General features: G+C 39.1%; 1 protein-coding gene across 4 annotated transcripts in view; it reads left to right on the forward strand.

Moving 5' to 3' along the window:
- AHCYL1 (adenosylhomocysteinase like 1) overlaps positions 1 to 20,183 on the forward strand; it is a 39,617-nt gene that overhangs the window by 15,497 nt on the left and 3,937 nt on the right. For 3 of the 4 annotated variants that reach the window (XM_057728732.1, XM_057728813.1, XM_057728568.1), the window contains exons 2-15: positions 9,575 to 9,686; positions 12,052 to 12,195; positions 13,348 to 13,448; positions 13,841 to 13,943; positions 15,140 to 15,234; positions 15,811 to 15,917; positions 16,755 to 16,871; positions 17,143 to 17,206; positions 17,980 to 18,068; positions 18,430 to 18,500; positions 18,877 to 18,971; positions 19,059 to 19,157; positions 19,564 to 19,632; positions 20,090 to 20,168. In XM_057728732.1, the coding sequence (XP_057584715.1) occupies positions 9,575 to 9,686; positions 12,052 to 12,195; positions 13,348 to 13,448; positions 13,841 to 13,943; positions 15,140 to 15,234; positions 15,811 to 15,917; positions 16,755 to 16,871; positions 17,143 to 17,206; positions 17,980 to 18,068; positions 18,430 to 18,500; positions 18,877 to 18,971; positions 19,059 to 19,157; positions 19,564 to 19,632; positions 20,090 to 20,168 (1,345 nt within the window). Of the gene's footprint in view, positions 1 to 4,693; positions 4,785 to 9,574; positions 9,687 to 12,051; positions 12,196 to 13,347; positions 13,449 to 13,840; positions 13,944 to 15,139; positions 15,235 to 15,810; positions 15,918 to 16,754; positions 16,872 to 17,142; positions 17,207 to 17,979; positions 18,069 to 18,429; positions 18,501 to 18,876; positions 18,972 to 19,058; positions 19,158 to 19,563; positions 19,633 to 20,089; positions 20,169 to 20,183 lie in introns of those variants that run through there. The other variant, XM_057728639.1, reaches the window with a different exon arrangement.

Below are 20,183 nucleotides of genomic sequence, written 5' to 3' on the forward strand. Positions count from 1 at the left end.
GTTTTTATATGCCAAGGTTTAAACAAAAATGGTTTGAAAAACATTTAGGTCAGTGATATTCTAGCAGTATTACTGGTAAAATTTGCTGAATAACTTTATACAAAAGTTGATTTCAACTTTTGGTTTATCATACAGCCAAAAGCAAGGGACCTTTATCCTTGTGCATCTGTCCACTCTGCTCATTAGAAAATGGCTAATCAGAAAGTCATAGATCAGGAAAATCCAAACTTTTGTCTTCTGGTCTGGGAGGCAGAGAAAGTAGGGGGGTTGTAATTCATTCTGGGACACAGGTAGCTCTTATTTTTCAATAGCTTTAAAGAAGTTGCAGCCTACAATTTCTTTCAACCAGCTTGTTTCTTATAGGCTATCTAATGTCATGATTTTATACTGAGACGTCTGTCTAAAATTGAACATAAACATCTCAAGTTAGAAAGTCAAGAAGGACGGCAAATACTTCCTCTCTAGAATGAAAAATACAATTATGTTTTAGATGTGACTGATTATCATTGATAGATTCTTGTCCATGTATTATGTCTCTAGTCTCTCCTAGAAGCTTAATATTTTGTGTTTTGTTTTTAAGAGCTGTGGAAACTGAAGCTTGCTGCAGCTGATCTTTAAAGTGGTTTCATCTTGTCCTTTGAACTTGAAAATATCCAGTTTAACTACAGAATGGATTCTGAACGGTCCTATTGACCCACTCATCTTTAGAAACAATACCTGTTACTACATATAATGTTAGGTCTTTAAAGTCAGATTATGTTATTTAATATTGAATTTTGATGGCTTTTTCCTCCATTGAGCCTATATTTGATAGGAAGCAGTGGATGGTGACGAAAAAAAAAGTCTCATTAACCTTTGTTGAGTATTAGTCTAGGGTTCTGAAAGTTGACCCTTGTAGACTCAGCTGCTACTTATTGGGAGCTATTTGTATTTCTTCTGCCGTGTCACAGGTAGGATTCACTAACTCAAGTGAACATGTGAAGAGGATTTGAATTTCTAAGATGTAATTGGCTTTCAACTTTATTTAAGCTATACTTCAGATCAAGGAAGGAAGAATTGTTCTTATAACAACTCCAATCTTGTTCCAACTTGGTAGGCTAAGAAATTACACAGATGGCATTTACTCAATCTATGTGGCCCCTTTCCAAGATGCCACAGACTCCATCTTCCTTCTAGAACTGTCTACTGATTACTTGCTTCTAGTGTTAACTTTTCTTCTCAAAGCAATTTGTTTGAAGAATACAGATTTGCCTAATTTGTAAGCAGTTGACAAATTTTCATCTTAAAGAACATCCCAGCATACTTTGCAGTAAGGTTTGCCGCTTTTAACATCTTGTGAGCTTCACTTAAAATCAGTATTGGCTTTAAAGAGGACTACAAATTAAGGCTAATGACTTTTTATTACAAACATGTAAAATTTGTATATACATGTAACCAGGCTTGGTCTTTCCCAGCATTCAGGAATTGTTGATCCTTGTACTCTGTGAACCAATACAAAGTGATTTCCAAGTGAAAAAAAGATAACGAGGTGCAGAATATTTTAGCATTCTACCCTTTGAGTAAGAAAAGAGAGGGAAAATAAGAAAAATATATATTTGCTTTTCCTACCTCAAAAAATGAACATAAGAAGGATAAACCAGAAACTAATGAAAATTGGGGAGAGTGGACGAGTTGGGGGGATAGAAATGGAAATGAGACTTTTCTAGTATACCCTTTAAATTTTTGAGATTTGTTTTATATGTCAAAAAATAGAATTAAGAGAAGAAAAAGGAAACCTTAAAATTGCATATATACAGAAACAAATGAACCTAACTACATATCAGGAAGATTATACAATCACCCAGAAAAAAGTATTTTGACTCTGCATACTCTGTGAAATATATTATAAGGACAAAAAGAACTTCAATGAAATGTTGACACTTCACTGCATAGATTATTGTTAATAATATTAGTCTTGTAATTTTGAAATTGTTTTATATGTATTATAGACTAAAGCAAATTAGTAAATATTTTATTGCTATTAGAGACCAAGATTGTCACCATAAAAGAAAAGAGATACAAGTGGGTAAATTAAAAGTTTAAAAAATAGTAATGTTAAATTTGAAATAGAAGTATCAATGTGAACTCATGAGTAAAAAAAAAAAAGATTAATTTCTCTCTGTACTAAAAGAACCTAGAAGCACTGACACCTCTCATAGCAATAGGTAGACCTTATATCCAGATTTTAGTTTCTCAATACCTTTCCCCTTTGAAAGAAATCAGGGCTGCTTAGAGAAATGACTGACTCTATATCTGAAGCAGAGAAAGAAGAAGATGAGCCTGGTATATCTTCTTATGTCAGAAAGAAAGGAATCATTTAAATTGGATCATGTCAAAAGAACAGAAGAGTCAGCTTGAGGGAGGCTCCCACTGGCCCAGTTTGGGACAATTGGAGCATTCAGTGCACTCATGCAATCGAGTGTAATGTATCGGATAAGTAAAAATGTGAATGACATGTAAAAAAAATGAGTGAAAGAGAAAGAAGAAAAGCTTTCCTTTGCCAAAGAATGCCAGCTAATATATGTGGAAGGAATGATAGAAATCATGATTCTATAGCCCCCCTCCTCTCCAATATAATTGACTCAGGCAAGGATTATGAACAGATGGTAAAGTCACTAGGGAACAGGACATTCACAGACTGACAAGGATCACCCCACAAATTAACCTTTACTTGCAAAGGATAAAATATTCCTTCAAAGACTGATGTTAATCACTTTAACCAAGGGTTCAAGTTAGTGTCTCTAATAATGAAACAACCTGACTTTATGTGCCTCCTGATATGCCACAAAGTAAAGTATATAACATCAGCTATGAAATATTCTTGCCAAATTTGAACCTCTTTCTAATCAAACCTCAAAACTGAACTTCCAGTTCACAGGAAGGAAACAATCTGAAAAATTCAAAATGTGGGAGATTCTATAAGGCAACTGGCTCAGACTCTGGGAGGAAAAGTCAGTATGACAAGGGGTGGGGGGAGGTGGGGAAGCAGGAGAACTCTTCTAGATTAGCAGAGACTAAGAATGTAACAGGGACTTCCCCGGTGGGCCAGTGGTTAAGGCTTTGCCTTCCAATGCAGGGGGTGAAAGTTCGATCCCTGGTCAGGGAGCTAATATCCCACATGCTTCCCGGCCAAAAAAACACCAAAACATAAAACAGAAGCAATATTGTAACAAATTCAATAAAGATTTTAAATAAAAAAACAAACCTAACAACCAAATGCATTTAGTAACCTTGATTCCATCCCGGGTTGGAAGAGTTGGGTTTACAACTATGAAGGATATACTTGAGAAAAATTAAATGAATTTGAATACAGACGGGATATTTGGTGATATAGAACTATTGTTAATGTTCTTAAGTATTATAATGTTACAGTGGTTTTGTAGGATAATATCTTTGTTAGAAGATGCATTCTAAAGAATTTATTATGAATTTTTATATTTGCAGGGGTTTTTTTGCAGGACTATTTGAAAGTATGTATGTGTATATACGTATATATATAGAGAAAGAAATCCAGAAAAGCTTCAATCTAGGTGGAAGGTATACAAATATTCATTATATTATTTTAAATTTTTTTATGTTGAAAATGATCATAATAAAGTTGGGAAAATAAATAGGAAGTGCAACAGTGGTGCTGGGGTGTGCGGTGAGGGGAACTTTGATGTATCAGTAAAGTCATGGGTATGTTCCAAGAACCTAGATTTCTTCAGTCACCTGTACCCAAAAAAAAAAGTTAACCTAATGATAATTCAATGTCAGGATAAAAAGAAGAATGACTGTCATGTTTTCATATAATATTGGTAGACGGATTGAGGATGAGGAAAGGAGGGACTGGCAGTTGGACAGGTAGATAGCTAAATAGGCTTTGAAACATAGTCTGGATGCTCGTTATGTTCTGCTGTAATTTGTGGTTTTCAATAGATTAGGAAGCCTTTCCTCCTTACTGTTGCCGTTTTTTAAACCTCAGTTTTACCTCTCCTGGCAGCTGGAAGCCTAGATCACTCATTTTCACTAGAGCACTTTAGGAGATAATGGAAAGCCAGTGAAGTGTGCTGTCTGACATGAAGAGAGGGGGAGTAGCTGATAAGGGTAAAACCACTCTTTGGCAGTGTTTTTCAAGTTTCATGTTATTTCCTCACCACTTAAGTGACTCAGCAGCGTGGGCCCTGGTGTTGCCTCACCCCTTGCTCCCACCAACATTGAAGAAAGATCAGGTTGGGTCCTGTTTTGAAAGGAGTGTTTCTTCTGACTGTGGAGTTGGATTCTAGCTCTGTGTGTGTGTGTGTGGGGGGGGGGGGGGGGGGAATCCTGTTACTGTTGAGACACAGAGCCGGATAGGGTGGGGGAGGGAGATGTGTGCTGTGATTAGTCAGCTTGCCTACCCCCTCCCTCTAGAAACTCAGGCCCCATCTGGGGAAACTGAGAACTTAAGAAACTTGAGACAGGGAAGGACAGTGAGCAGCCAAAACTTGCTGAGTCTCAGAAGACTGGTTTCTGCACCAGGGAATAGAAGAAGTGAGTGGAGGTGGCTCTGGATTTGACTCTGTGGCCTGAGATTGGTTCCCTTTAGATGAGTTGTTTTCTGGTGGTGTACCTGAGGGCCTCGAGTTGAGAAAGGGATGCCCTTCATCTTTGGGAAATTTCTTTTGCCTAATTGAAAGTCTGAAATAGTTCTTGTATCAAGAAATGGTGTTTATTGATAACTGTTTCTTTGGATTCATCTGAAATGGGAATCAGACTGATCAGTGGTAAGTATCAAGAACAGGTCTTAGACCTTTTTATGTTGACAGCCATACTCTCTTCTTTTCGTCTGAAAAAAATAGCAGGTGAGAGTAGAATCTGTAGAAGAAAGAATAAATTAGCCAGAAGATGTGTGAAAAAGGGATTAGAAGAGATGTGGTAGGAATCCTGGAAAGTGTTCTAGCACACTGCTTAATAATTGACTTGGTTAAAATTTCTAGCTTCTAATAGTCACCTTTTTGCTCAGTTGCTAAGTGTTAACTAAGAGATGTGCTGACCATAATTTCTAAACAGAAAAGATTGCACATATAATATGCTAGAGACAGTGGGACATTATGTAAATTTGAAAATGTCTCAGAAAACCAGTGGTGTGCCAGGAAAGGGATATTGGCCCTTCAAATAATCCTCAGCAGTAAGGAAGACTGAGCCCTCTATTCACTTCCAAGCTATGCTTTCTTAGTGATTTGTTTTCCAAATAATTGCTGTTTACCTTTGGGCCTAGTTCTTCACCCTTGGGAAGAAACCTTTCTGAGGAAATTAAAAACTGTTAGATAGGCATGTGAAATAACAGGTTTAGTAAGATGTCTAGCCTAACCTCTGATTTTTGGGGGCCTAAATTAAACAATATCCAGATAAGGCTGCGAAGTATCTAGCATGTTCTTAAAGAAGCAGTAAAATTCTATGACTAGAGCTATTTGTGTTATTATACCATAGGTCAGAACACATCTACAGATTGAAAGGGACCATATTTCCTTCCATAGATCTTTCCTGGAATAGCACTGAGTACTTAGTTGGTGCCTACTAGATGTATCGACTAAAAGAATGTGATACTCAGTATGATCCTGACCACCCTCCGTTGGCATTGGCCGTAGTGTCAGCGGAATTCTGGTGGCTGTTAATCCTCTGATTTAGCAGTAGAAGGCAAAATTGGGTGGGACCTGGGAAGGAAGTGTAACTAAGCTATTTAAACATCTGAGTAGATAGACCATGTGTTTGTGGAAGTAAACTTCTCAGCTCTAATGGTAAAAAATATCAATTAAGATCAACTAAACACATAGTATACAACTGTTTTTCTTCTCTGGAGTCTTATAATTGTTTTTGATTGCCTATGATTCCTTTTTCTTGCTTAGTTCTGTAGAGCAATTCTTTTAGCTCACTCTGTCACTAGACTTAGCACTAGGTGGTAGATGTACCGTACCCCAAATTGTTTCTTCAGTAGAGTTTTCTTTACCATTCTCGGTATCACACAGAAGACTCAACCATTGTACCCACCAAGCTATTTTAAAAGATACTCTAAAATAGTTAGCATGTAAAGTTGGCCTGACATTTAATTGAGATGTTAAGACACAGCAAGTAGACTTCTGTATTTGGATGTGCTATTTGGAGAATGGGTCAGTCTGATATTCTAACCTTTCTCAGATGTGATTGATATTAGTTCAAGAATAGAACACTGGTGGGAATTCCCTGGAAGTCCAGTGGTTAGGACTTGGACTTTTCACTGCTCTGGGCCCGGGTTCAGTCCCTGGTCAGGGAACGAAGATCCTGCAAAGCTGTGTGGTGCAGCCAAAAAAGGAAAATAGGATACTTGTGTGTTGTTGTGGGTGAGTCTGTTTATGGAATGGTGAGTATCGAAACACAGAATAGTTCTTTAACATAGGACTTTTTGATTTTCAGATCCTTTCTGGACTTCAACTATTTTCTTTTCCTTCCCCCTCATCCCCATCCTGCATCTTATTTAGACATGGTATTCTTTACAGGTCTAGATTTGAAGAAACACGAAAGCATAACAGTTAAGACTTAATAATGATTGGAAGAAATCATAAGTAGAAAGTAATGTAAATAGAACAATTTAGTAGTCATTTTTTGTATTTTGTTTTCAACTAAATGACCATGTCTAGCTTAAATGCAGAGTCCCACCCAATTAGAATGCTGTTATTGAGATCTGGTTTCACTAGAGAGAAAACTTGTGGTATCTATAAATTGCTTTTGGCAACACTGCCTGTATTTACATTGTGAAGATGAACAACACTTCAGAAGGTACTTCACCAGGGAGAAGACAGAGCTACTGGCTCTGAAGACAGCCAGTAGAGCTAGCAGGCCTGGTGGAAACTATAGCAGAGAAGCTGCATTTCAGAGCAGCAGTTGATATAGATTCTTTTTTGCAAGTAGTTCGGGGTAGGAGAGAAGACAGGGTTATCATGCATCTTTGTGTAGCTGAATCATCTTATTTATAAACATTGAGATTATCAAAATGCTGCGAGAATAGACAGCAACCCATGTATGTCATGGCCTGAGTTAACTTTCTGCCCACTTCAAATATGGACCATATCCATTATTTGAGAGATGAGGTGCTGCAGTGATTAGTAAGCTGCTTGCAACAGTCTCATATTTTTAGATGGGAAAGATTTTGCTAAGCTTTAGGCTACTAAAGCCTAATCCCATCCTACAAGGTGGGATTATGACTATTAGTTCTGAGGTTGCTAAAGAAATACATTTCTATCTTGACACAGCAGGCTCTCTATATTTTTTATTTTTAAAAAAGTACAAATGTTATTGCATTTCTCTCCCCTACCCTTCCACCCCCATGTAGGTGGTATCTAGGAATATAACCAGAACCTTTGGGGGAAGGAAATGAAGAGGGGAAGGAATTGTAAGAGCCATTAGAGGAGAGCAGCTTCCGAATAGGCTGCCTATGCCAGAAGCATTAAACAGTGTTGATGGTCTCTTGACTGTGTTTTTTCTGCCACTGAGAGAACTGCATATTGGGTTGAAAGTCATTACCTTGGTCCTGGATTAATCCCTTCAGTAAATCTAGCTTTGCTGACTGCAGAAGTCATGTGAACATGCAGTGGGAAATCCTATCTAGAAGGGCAGATGCTGACTTGTGACCACTTCAGTAAGTGGTTTTGGTTTGGAATGGTTTGGTTTGGTTTGGTTTGGTTTGGTTTGGTTTGGTTTTGAAAAGCAGTTGGGTTTTTGACATTTAAGCTATTTAAAGTTTTAGCCCCTAAACTAAAAAAGCTGCTTCTTCAGATATACAAAGATACTTGTTAATCAAGTTCAGGTGTAGTGTATGTGGTTTAACTTGAGTTTTATTATTTACTTATTTATTTTTGAATTCAATTGATCTTATAGAAGAAAGAAATTTGAAAGATTCACTCATTCTACAAGTAATTAATGAACGCTTTCTATATGCAAGACCCTGGTCTAGATGCCAGGATATGTAGCTCTCTTTCCCTTCCATGCCTTTGGGATCTGTCTTTAGACTTAAAAAAAAAAAAAAAAAAAACAGTCTGTGGACTCTGCCTCCTCTCTATTTCACAAAGTAACCTAAAGAAAAAATGCCCAGTTGGATGTTGAGCCAAGGTGGGTTTAAAGTGAAAGTACACTGAAGTTTTTCTTATAATCTATGACATCAGTATTCTCTGCTTTGATTCTTGTTGTAAAAACAAAAGTCTGTGTTCCCTTGATTACTGCTTCACTACCTGTAGAATCCTACTAATTCAGTAATATTCATATTAATGTTCATATTAGCTGCCTGTGCCTAGGCTGCACATTTAAGTCTGATTCTTATACTGCCACCAGATGCTACCCTAGCTGGAGGGTGCATATGACAAAGGAGGGGAACGTTTAACAGCTGTAGCTAATAGGCAGTTTACTATTCCTGGCTTCAAAATGCTTATAACCAGGTTGCTAGCATTATGAAGAGAAGATTTTAATCTGTAATAGGTTATATTTCCAGATATTATTTGCTGAAAACTTAGCTTAATGAATTCTCCATGGGAACATTTTCAGATCCAGTCAGACTGTGAGGAGAAGCTTGATTCAGATTCTCAGACTGTTCTATTTTTCAGGGAGGTTGAGGTTTATTTTATAATTCAAAGAAAGGGTTCATCAGAGTTTAAACAGGAATTCAGGAGGAAGGTTTAAAGCATTTAATAGAAGTGTCTTCCTATACTTTAGAAACACTTATTAATTTATCTATAAATAATGTTAATTGTAAGCTATTTGCTATTTATTAAAGCCAGTCTTCCAAGTATCCTTCAACAGTTATCTATCTTTGCTTCATTTCATTTAAGGAATGTTTTCATATAGAATTTACCAAGTCATTATTTTCTCCTTCAAATTAGTCCTAATTAGTTGGAATTTACTATGGGGTGTGTGTGTGTGTATTTAAATTTTTATTAGAATATTCTGGTATTTTACCGAATATGGAAGGTTCTGGAGGTATTCCATTGGCTTTGTGAAGGATAGATATATGATTGGACTCTGACTATTGGCACCCCAATGCCCATCACCATTTAAGGCATCTTTTCATAATTCTTTCAAAAAACAAGACTGTTGCTAACTTAAGGATAAGAATGTGCTACAAGAGAATATTCCGAAATAAAAAATAAGCAGAAGCCCTAAGAGATGATGCCTGTTTTTTGATAGAGTTGGGAGCAAGGGTAAAGAGTTTAATGTGTCAAGGTTATAAGAGGAAAGAAAACCTTATGAAATGTGGAAAGGAAGACCTGTGAAATTAGACAAATGCTAAACAAAGTTGGGTCTTAAGCTTTCTCTCTCTCCTCCCCCTCGCCCCCCAAAATTCTGCTGAAACCATTGGGAAGAGAGTAATTGGCATTTTGGGAGGAGTCAGAGGATAGCCTCTGCCACCCTCATTTCTGGTGGAAGAATTGCTGGCTTAGTAGGAGCCACATGATAATATTAGCTCTTAGGGGAGGCAGCCTATGGCCTTTAAAAATGAAACATTTCATAGAACCCTTGTAAGTTTCAACTTTTTGTCTTCCTCTTATAGCAAATCCAGTTTGCTGATGACATGCAGGAGTTCACCAAATTCCCCACCAAGACTGGCCGACGATCATTGTCTCGCTCTATTTCTCAGTCCTCCACTGACAGCTACAGTTCAGGTAGGTGTGAACTTCCTGTTCTCTCTGATCTCTCTTCCCTATTCCAGAGCCTTGAGCTAGTGCTCTACCCAGTTCTCTTCACTTCTCTAGGATCTGAAAATACCTCATGTCAGGACTGCCCATCTTTGTGCTGAAGGCTGATAACTAGTGGTTGGGCGGTGTGAATGTTCTCAGCCAGGCCTGTAGCTGGAGAAGCTTTTGTCATCTTGAGACTCTCCTCCCCTGATGGTCTCTGTGTGTGGTCTGTGGCCAGTGCCTGGTTGGTGGTACTGGGCCGGTTCCCATTCCCACGTTTATCCACGCACATTGACAAAGGAGAGAATCAGTGGTATTTTGGCTGACAGAACTGGCCTTGAAAAAGAGGTGTACTTTGGAAGCATAATTTCTGATTTCTTTGTTTAAGCTATACTGTGCCACCTATTTTTCTTTCTTGCCTTAGCTTGAATTATCACAATAAAAATTAGTATTTGGCTCTTTTTTTTTTTTGCATTTTAAATCTTTTTTTTTTTTTATTTTTTATTTTTTTTGGGGGGGGGTACACCAGGTTCAATCATCTGTTTTTATACACATATCCCCGGTATTTGGCTCTTTTTATTTACTAGGTTACCCTTTATGTTGAAGTATCCTCCCTTGTTAACCTCTGGAGTGGGAAAGCCAACTAATGTGGCTCCAGCTGTTTCTTTTTAGTTCTCCTCTCCAATCTTAACCCTATATAAGTTTTTTTTTTTCTGCTTTGAATTGTGCCCTTCTCAAAGGGGTATTAGAAAATTAACATGGAAAAGGATATAGAATCTTAGTGTGAGTACTGGAGGAAACAGGGCATCTAATCCAACACCCTCATTGTTCAACTGAGGAAACATTGTTAAAAGATTAAAAGGCTTGCCCAAGGTCATAGATTGCTATGAATGTCAGCAAAGGAATTGATACCAAAAGCCATTTATTTTTTTTTGCCAGAATCTTGTTTGCATTGTATTAACATTAAGGACTGAGCTTGAGGTACAAGAACTGTAAAAAAAAAAAAAAAAAAGTACACAAAGTAACTTTTTAAAAATGTATTCTCTGCCCTGTGCCACTGATAACCCATTACGGACAAGATAGGCAGACAAGTACAGATGGTGGTAAACGGGGTTAAATACGGAAATAAATGAAGATGCAGACTTACTGTAGGTATGTGTGCAAGAAGAGGTTCCAAATATAATGGCTGTCATAAATGAAAAGGTGTTTTGGAGTGAGACAGATACAAAAAGTGATAGGTGACAAGCAGGCTAATTATAGCAAAGAAAAAAAAATTTGAAAGATTGAGTTAAAAGAGAAAGAAAGTTGGGATGAGTGATGAAAGCTTTAGGCAGTCTTTAAAGATCTTGATGACCATGTTTTATGGGGACCTATTAGAGCATTTTTAAAAGCTTAGTGATAGAGTTAAATTGTCCTAGTGAATAAATAACCTTTAGTAGTATTTGTGTTAGCTGGACAGAGGAGGATGTGCATGTGGAAGTTAGTGAGAGACTTGGTACACGGGCAGGGACGGTGATCAGAAAAATATTCAGTGAGGGAGAAAAAAAGTGATTTCAGAGATGAGTGATTATTATATATCCTCCTGCATATCTATCTGAAAGGACATTTTTGGCTTTTTGTGCAGCTGCTTTTTAAAGTCGAACATCTTGAGTGATCTCAGGGCTGGCAATAGAATCAGAGCTGCTCATCTTTTGTGTCATTTCTGTGTTCCTTAGCATGACCTAGTGTAAAATCTCTTTATAAGATTTTATAAGATTGTCGTATTGTTTTTATCCTTTTACATTACATTCTCAAAGTATGATCTTCTAAACAGCAATATCAGCAACACTTGGGAAATTGTTAGAAATGCTAATTCTCGGGTCCCATCTGAGACCCACTGAATGGGAATTTCTGGTGGTGGGGCCTAGCCATCTGTGTTTCAGCAGACCTTCCATGTGATTCTGATAGATGCATTAGATACTTATGTTTGAAAACTAGTGATCTATAGAGATAACATTCCTTAGTTATTCCATTTTTGCCTTGTCTGGTTGCAGTCCTGGTTGAGACCAAGTGCCGCTATTTTGAGGGATTCTCTTGAGCTGGTGCAGGTTTGAGATCAATAGCTCCTTCTCACAGGCACTAATGGCAAAGTCATCAGGGTGGGTAAAAGGGCCATAGCACTGAAAGATCTACAAAGTTTCATTGATACAGTTTCCTAGACCCTGGAGGAGCAGGACGGAGAGTGACGTAGAAGGTGGCTCCAATTACGAGTGCTTGCTTAACTTAAATGAGAGTCCCTTGGGGCCTGCACTCTGTGGAGTTGGGGCCATTGAGGTTTTTCTTTCCTCGTTTCTTTCTTTCTTGGCTCTAGCTGCGTCCTACACAGATAGCTCTGATGATGAGGTTTCCCCCCGAGAAAAGCAGCAAACCAACTCCAAGGGCAGCAGCAATTTCTGTGTGAAGAACATCAAGCAGGCAGAATTTGGACGCCGGGAGATTGAGATTGCAGAGCAAGGTAAAGAAAGGGAGTGGGTAGGGGACCAGAAGCAACCCACTTGCTGGTCGTCAGGATGCACAAACGACTTAAGGCTTGAAAGCTAACGTGAAGGTCTCCTGGGAAACTCCAGGATCCTGGACTTTTGTATAAACAGATCTCTGTTGGAGCTTGAGCCTCAGGATTCTTGTTCTTGTTCTCCCTGCTGCTTCCTGTTCTCCGCATGTGGTAATTACACAGAGTAGTTTCTCTTTTCCTCCCCCATGACACCGTATTCAGAGATCTGCTTGTGGAGTCAGCAAGTCCTGAATCAGTACATGGTGGTTAGTTCTGCAGGATCCTACCATAGCTGCCAATCTCAGAGACCCAGATTTCCCAGAAGCAGCAAGTGTGGGAGGGTTTTCAGCTAAGAATGGTGGTGACCTAGGGTTTCTTTGGGTCTTTGTCCTGAGCACCCTCTGCTGGAGCAAGAGTAAAAATGACTGACAGTCAGTTCAGTCTTGGTTTTCTCTGCCCAGCCCCATCCCAATAATGTCTCTTTACTCTTGTTGCTTTCACATTGAAGGCATGTTCTATATTGAGCGGGAGTACAGAACTCAAACAAACTGACAGAATAGGATTAGACAGCATATAAAAACAGAAGCATGTGGCTTCTGCTGATGTAAAGTCTTTCTTCCTGGTCTGATGATTGTAGTATATAGGAATCCATCAGCCAATGCCATAACTACTTACCTCTTCTCCCAAATGAGTGATGACACCTTCCATTTTGATCACATTTGAGAATTTGACTACATATCAGCCCTCTACATATAAGCCTGAAACACTGGAGGAAGAGAGAAATTCCAAGTGATTAGATGACAGCTCCCCGCTGTTGTTCTGCATTTGAAGCTGCCAGGCATCAAATATGCTTAGAGGGAATTCCCTGGTGGTCCAGTGGTTAGGAGTCAGAGCTCTCACTGCCAAGGATCCAGGCTCAATTCCTGGTCAGGGAACTGAAATTCTGTAAGCCGCGTGGCACAGCTGGGAAAAAAGTATATATATATATATGCTTAGAGTTTTTCTGCCTTACCTCACCATATCTCACCAGATCCAGATCAGCCCTAGATGTTGTTGGGGCAGGAATTAATGATATCGCTAGCGCAGACCTAGCTCAAATCCTCTGTTCTTTCACAGACATGTCTGCTCTGATTTCACTCAGGAAACGTGCTCAGGGGGAGAAGCCCTTGGCTGGTGCTAAAATAGTGGGCTGTACACACATCACAGCCCAGACAGCGGTGAGTTTGTTGGGAGAAAAGTGATGGACTTCTGATGCATTTCCTTCCCTATCTAACCTCCAAATGCTAACTATTAGGTGGAACCTCCCAGGTACACAATAATGAGGTCTTCTACTTTGATTGTATAGGTATAACCTACTTTTAACAAACCTGACTTAGGAGATCTAGATTTGCAAAAATATGATTGTTATAAATATGTTATTAAGACTTTTGGGACCATTTTTGGGGGGGAGGTAAAGTTAGATTCCAGTGTACTAACTAGTGGATTGCACCCTTTTGTGACTTCCCAGTGTAGCACCTGTTGCTGCTGAGTTGCTGGGTATTGTTCTCTTAATTGCCACTCCTGTCTGGCCCTCCTCTGTCTCACCCTGTCTTCCTATACATCTACATAGGTGTTGATTGAGACACTCTGTGCCCTGGGGGCTCAGTGTCGCTGGTCTGCCTGCAACATCTACTCAACTCAGAATGAAGTGGCTGCAGCACTGGCTGAGGCTGGTAAGTTCAGCTTTATTCACCGACTTTGCCTCAAAATAATGATCTAAACGTAATTTTTGCATATCAGAATTATCTTTGCAGTGTCCTGTATGTCTAGGGCTATAAAATGCAGAGGGTAATAAAAATGTCAACAGGAAGGAAATGGATAATAAAGGTCTATATCCATAATGGAATACTTTGGAATATTCTTTACAAAGGTTGTTTTAAATGACTGGAATATAGTCAGAGAATCTAACATATGGGGAAATGCTCAATTCTAATGTTAAATGAAGGAGAAAGAATTTTAAACTATATGAGCTATATGAGTATGAGCTCAGCTGGTCTCCTTTCACAGAAGTCTCATCATTTTTGAGAGAACACAAGTAAGAGGTACCTTCTATTTGATAGTTCATTAGATAATGTGGTATTCAATATTGCATTGAAAATACATGAATTACTTATGAGTTCAATTAAACATAAAAACAATTTTTATCGTTAAAATGTTCAAAGGAAAATCACTCTGAAGTTTCTTTAAGGTTCCCCCATTTTCTTGTAATCCTCAGAAAGCAACTGTATAGTACTTTTGTTTTTCTTGTTTGCTCTTTTCTGATGTTTATTGCAGAAAATTTAAGAGGTTCCCCCCAAAAAAACCTAAAATCCTGCTGCTACACAGAGATAATATTTGACATATTTTTCCATTTTTCTTTTCACTTTTTACAGGAATGAAATAAGTCTCAGTATATATACAATTTTATAACCTAAATATAACATTTTCAGAAGTAGTTTCCATGTCACTGAAAACTTTGACAGCATCATTTATAATAGTCACATGGCCGTGTGATTTTACTTCACTGTTTTCCTAATATTGGTCATTTAGGTTGTTTCAAGATATTTGCTAATATAAATAATGTTGTAGTAAATAACTTTGTTTTGGTTCCCACTTCATTTTATCTCCTTAGAAGAAAGTTCTGTGTCTAAAATTGACCAAAGAGAATAACATTTTAAGATTCTAAAATACTTTTAAAAACAAAAATCCCTTAAATCCTTAACTAATTTCTGTACTAAAGATGCTCTTTTGACTTTTTGCCCTTCTTAAGCTGTTTCCTTTCCGGCATAATTTCTGTAGCCTTTGTCTCGTCACCTGGATCTCAGAGAGTGATGTGGGTATAGAACAGTCCCCAAAGGAAGAATCAGCTGATGTATTTCCATCTCTACAGGAGTTGCAGTGTTTGCTTGGAAGGGCGAGTCAGAGGATGACTTCTGGTGGTGTATTGACCGCTGTGTGAACATGGATGGGTGGCAAGCCAACATGGTAATAATGCATATTCATCCTGCACTTTTGACAATGGATTTCTTTCCTTTTTTCCCGCAAAGCATGGTTCCCTAAATATGTTTTTGGATGTTTGGTCTTACTTACTTCGTTGCCAAAATGGTTAGCTTGATACCTATTCAGAATGGGTCTGAGTACTGAATGGAAAGGTGGGGGAAGGGTAAGACCAACTGAACACATGTGGCTCAAACACAGCAGAATGAAATAGAAGAAAATGAGATGGTACCTTTTTGGAGTAGAATTCTGATTTCTTTCCTTCCTGCCCCAGCTCTCCTTTGGCGTTCCAAGGGGCTATATTTCAGGGCTCTAGACTAAAAATGAGTCTGTGATTAGCCTACTACTCTTCATCGTAGCCTAGAACAAACTTAGGAATCCTTTTAACCATTATACACCAACAAGTTTGACTGTGTTTCCACTGTCTAAACCTGCTCTAAGGAGCTCTGAGGAGTGCTCCTCCAAAACATACAGGGCTCTCTTACTAGTGCAGAAAGTGGGTTCAAAGTTCCCCCCAGCTCTAGCAGCCTGAATGCCCATAGACGTCTTCTGGCTGTTCTATAGATCCTGGATGATGGGGGAGACTTAACCCACTGGGTTTATAAGAAGTATCCAAACGTGTTTAAGAAGATCCGAGGCATTGTGGAAGAGAGCGTGACTGGTGTTCACAGGTAACAGATTCTGGAGTAGCTGCCCCTTGTGTCCTTGCCTCAGCAGACTCTTCTGGTCTCTTTTAGGCTTTGGGGCTGTGTTTCAGACCTGTAACTAAATGGGAGTGTTGTCATTAGAGAAAACTTTTGAGTTTTTTACCTTTGAAAAATCAAGGAGACCCTGAAAGGAGGTTATTTCAGATTCTAGTTCAGACATTTTCTCTCCCATTTATTCCACTGTGATTCTCAGTGTTGGGAGGTAGGAAGCGAGTATAGCTTGAAAAACTGTATTCAATTTTGGATTATAATTTTACATTTGAAATAAGGAAAAAATCTATTGTCAAACAATATGTTATACACATTACAAAAAATAAAACTGGGCAAAATATTATTTGCTTGTTGGAATACCTAAAAAATATCTGAGGGAGTGTTTCTCATTTGGGGTACCTAGCACATGCTTAAACAAACACACACACACATGCACACACGGAACCATATCAGAATCATTGATAATCTTTATCAGAAGTAGGCATGGGTTTTTTTAAAGATTGAGAAAATGCTGGTCTAAGGAAATATATCCCCTTTTGTGAAACAGAAGTAAATTTCTTCAATTAAAAGGTTGTTTTTTTCCTTCCAAAAAAAGGAGGGGTGGGGAAGGTGGATGTTGGGAAAGAGAACATGAAAAAAAGTCAGGAGGGATAACAAGGAATTACCTTGTTTACTAATATTATTGGGCAATAAGTAAGACTAGGGAGGGCAGCATAGAGCTTGAGGAGAATTAGGCAGACTTTGCCAATTACTGTGTTTTACCAGCTAACTTTGTTTTTGTTTGTTTTTGTGGCTTTCTTCTCCCTTTAGGCTATATCAGCTCTCCAAAGCTGGGAAACTCTGTGTTCCAGCCATGAACGTCAATGATTCTGTTACCAAACAGAAGTTTGATAACTTATACTGCTGCCGAGAATCCATTTTGGATGGGTAGGTTGAAACGTATAATTATTCAAATTTATAGGGGGTCAATTTGGGTTGGGTTATTTACAGTGTTAGTTGGGTTATACTGTTATCACTCCAGTTTTGTCCCCTGGTCTTCCTGTGGCTTTAAAAGTTTATAAGAGGGGTTCCATCTCATACTGAGCCCAGCCAGCTTCAAGTTGAAGTTCTTATGGGGCAATGCTCCACACTTTTAATTTTCCGAGGGACTGTGTTTGAGCTAATAATGTTTGAGTTGAGCCCTTGTCTGTTTCCACAGCCTGAAGAGGACCACAGATGTAATGTTTGGTGGGAAACAAGTGGTGGTGTGTGGCTATGGTGAGGTAAGTAGCTGGACCTCTGTGTCTGCGTTTTCATAGACTTATTAGATATGTTGAGTGAAGGAGACTTGTGCTGTCAGTGTAGAGTCACTGATGCAGGGTTTAAAATATGTTTTAGATAGTGTCTCAAAATAGTAGCAGAAGTCCTTTATTCAGATTTATGAGTAGTGACATATAGAATGGAGTTTTCACATTTCACTACTTTGTCTTATGGTATAGAATGTTGGCATCGGTTGCTGCCAGTTGTAACAGTAACCTTTTATGAGATTTAATTAAAGTAAATATGTAGCATTTCGGCCCCACAGGTAACACAGTGGAGTGAAGGGTAGAATCTGAAGTGCCATATAGTTGATTATCTCTAAACTAGAATAGACGACAAGAGATTTTATTTATTGTCATAAGCAGTGACCCACAGAAGTTTCTGAGCTGCTAGGCTGTCCTTGAGTTAGATGCTTCTCAAGTGACAGTTACCAGGTTCTCCTGAAATAAGAAACTAGAGGTTACAATTGCTCTTCCTTGGTCTTGTTTCCCTGATGGTTATTTCCTATATCTCTTTTACTATCCCAGGCTCCTGCCCTTGCTATGAAATGTCTGCTAAATCACTTCTCTAAGGGTCACAACATAATCTGTTTCTCCTCTGCTTGGATTGGAGCATTTTTGCAAGGACTTGCTAGATGATTGATGGTTTCAGGGGGGCGAATTCCCATCTCCCAGAGAGCCTACCTGCCCAAATACCCATGCCATAATGGATCTGATTTCTTTCTTATGCTCTGCAGGTGGGAAAGGGCTGCTGTGCTGCTCTCAAGGCCCTCGGAGCAATTGTCTATATCACAGAAATTGACCCTATCTGTGCTCTGCAGGCCTGGTAAGAACAGCAGTAATACCATTTGATTCACTTCAGGTACTTTATGGTTCTGAGAATTTGGTTGATTGTATGAACCATTCCTTGGAGAAATTTCTCAGAGGAGAAGGCTAGGATTGTTCTGTTCTCTCCGTTGTACTCATAGGGCACTCATAGAGTTTTTTGGTATTTTCCCTTCATGGATGGAGTCTTGAGGAGTCTGAAGAGGCCAGTGTATATAGTTTAGCACAGCTTATCACTCATCATTCCAGTGAGGTAACGCTGGATCTAACTTTAGAAAGGCATTTAATTGTCTCATTTTGTGACCAGCCTCTGTCCACTGCCTCCTTGCTTTTGCTCATAGTGTTCCTTCCTTTTCTTCCAGCATGGATGGGTTCAGGGTGGTAAAGCTAAATGAAGTCATCCGGCAAGTTGATGTTGTAATAACTTGCACAGGTAAGTATCAGTGCTTTGTTATACATGGAGGAGTATTAACTCTGACGTTCAATCTTAAAAATGATCTAATTGACTTTTATGTAAAGTAGGTAAGACCTGTATTCTGTGTAAAAATCTGAGAACTAGTGTAAGCTATCAGAACCTTAACGTAGTTTCCACAGCAAAGAGCCTTTTTCCTTCATGGCTCTTTATACTGCTTGATCTTAAAACCAAATAACTGAGCCTAAAGAGCTGTTATGCAACGCACACTTCTTTCCTCACAGTGTATACATGCTCTTTAGTGCCAGCAAACTTCTCTCCCATGTTCTAACTGAAAGCCAGTCAGTATCTCTCCCCGCCCCAGGATCTGTTTCCTCAGCCACTCCTCTACTTTTAGGAAATAAGAATGTAGTGACACGGGAGCATTTGGATCGCATGAAAAACAGTTGTATCGTATGCAATATGGGACACTCAAATACGGAAATTGATGTGGTAAGGCTTCTTCCATTGATTTTGTTGCTAGACCTTTTTTTCTTTTCCTTCCATTATAGCCAGTCAACTGCACTCTCTTCCTTTCAGACCAGCCTCCGCACTCCGGAGCTGACATGGGAGCGAGTACGTTCTCAGGTGGATCATGTGATCTGGCCAGATGGCAAACGCGTCGTCCTTCTGGCAGAGGTGCACACACAGAAGGGTCCGGGCAGTACAGCACAAGCAATGTGGTTAGAGCCAGCGGGGGGGGGCCGCAGGGTAAACATATTCGGCCTATGTTTCCCTGAACTCTGTCTTTGAATAGAGGCGCATTTCTCAAATAGTCTGGTCCCCAAAATAGATCACTCAAAAAATATCTACTTTTTACTAAGTAACATACTGTTTCCTGACCACAACTGATTCTTCAGTTTGTCAGACTCAGTTGGACTCGCAGAAAATAAGATAAAACCTAGAGTCCTGATTTGGAACTGTAATTCTTCTTCCACCAACTGAGTCTAGAGAGGTATAAAGTATTTTCCCGCATTTGCATGACTTGCATGACATGACAGAGGGATAACACAACTCATACCAGGGCTCTGTTTCAACTTTGCAGGGTCGTCTGCTCAATCTGAGCTGCTCCACAGTTCCCACCTTTGTTCTTTCCATCACAGCTACAACACAGGTATGTGACAAGATGCCGGCTTAGCCTGTACTGAGATGAGTGGAGCTGGGCCTAGATCAGAGCTCCATGAGAGCGTGCCCGCCTGTGTTCTTATCAGCCTGTTTTCTGCAGATTACAAGTTGTCAAGATTTAGGCTTTCTCAAATATAGAAAGTCATCGTTAGTCAGACAGGGTCAGTGTTTGTGTTTCTTTGAGTTGGCTGTTTTAATTGAGAATATAGTGTTCCAGCTCAGTTGTACTTAGTCTGTTCTTTTGTTGGGAACTAAACAAAGGCACCGATAAACCCTCCTATGGTGTGTGCTGCCGTTATTACAGTCCAAGCCCTGGCTGATGTCACTGTGGTAGATCACTAAGTATTTACCCCAAGACCCTGGTAAATCTAAGTTGTTTTTGTTTTTGTTTTTTAATGTCCCTAAGAAGTGTTTTTGTGTTTTCTGACCCTCTTTTCCCACATTAGGCTTTGGCACTGATAGAGCTCTATAATGCGCCTGAGGGACGATACAAGCAGGATGTATATTTGCTTCCTAAGAAAATGGGTGAGTGAAAACGGT

Source organism: Hippopotamus amphibius, chromosome 1 (genome assembly GCF_030028045.1).
Source record: "Hippopotamus amphibius kiboko isolate mHipAmp2 chromosome 1, mHipAmp2.hap2, whole genome shotgun sequence".
Lineage (NCBI taxonomy): Eukaryota > Metazoa > Chordata > Mammalia > Artiodactyla > Hippopotamidae > Hippopotamus > Hippopotamus amphibius.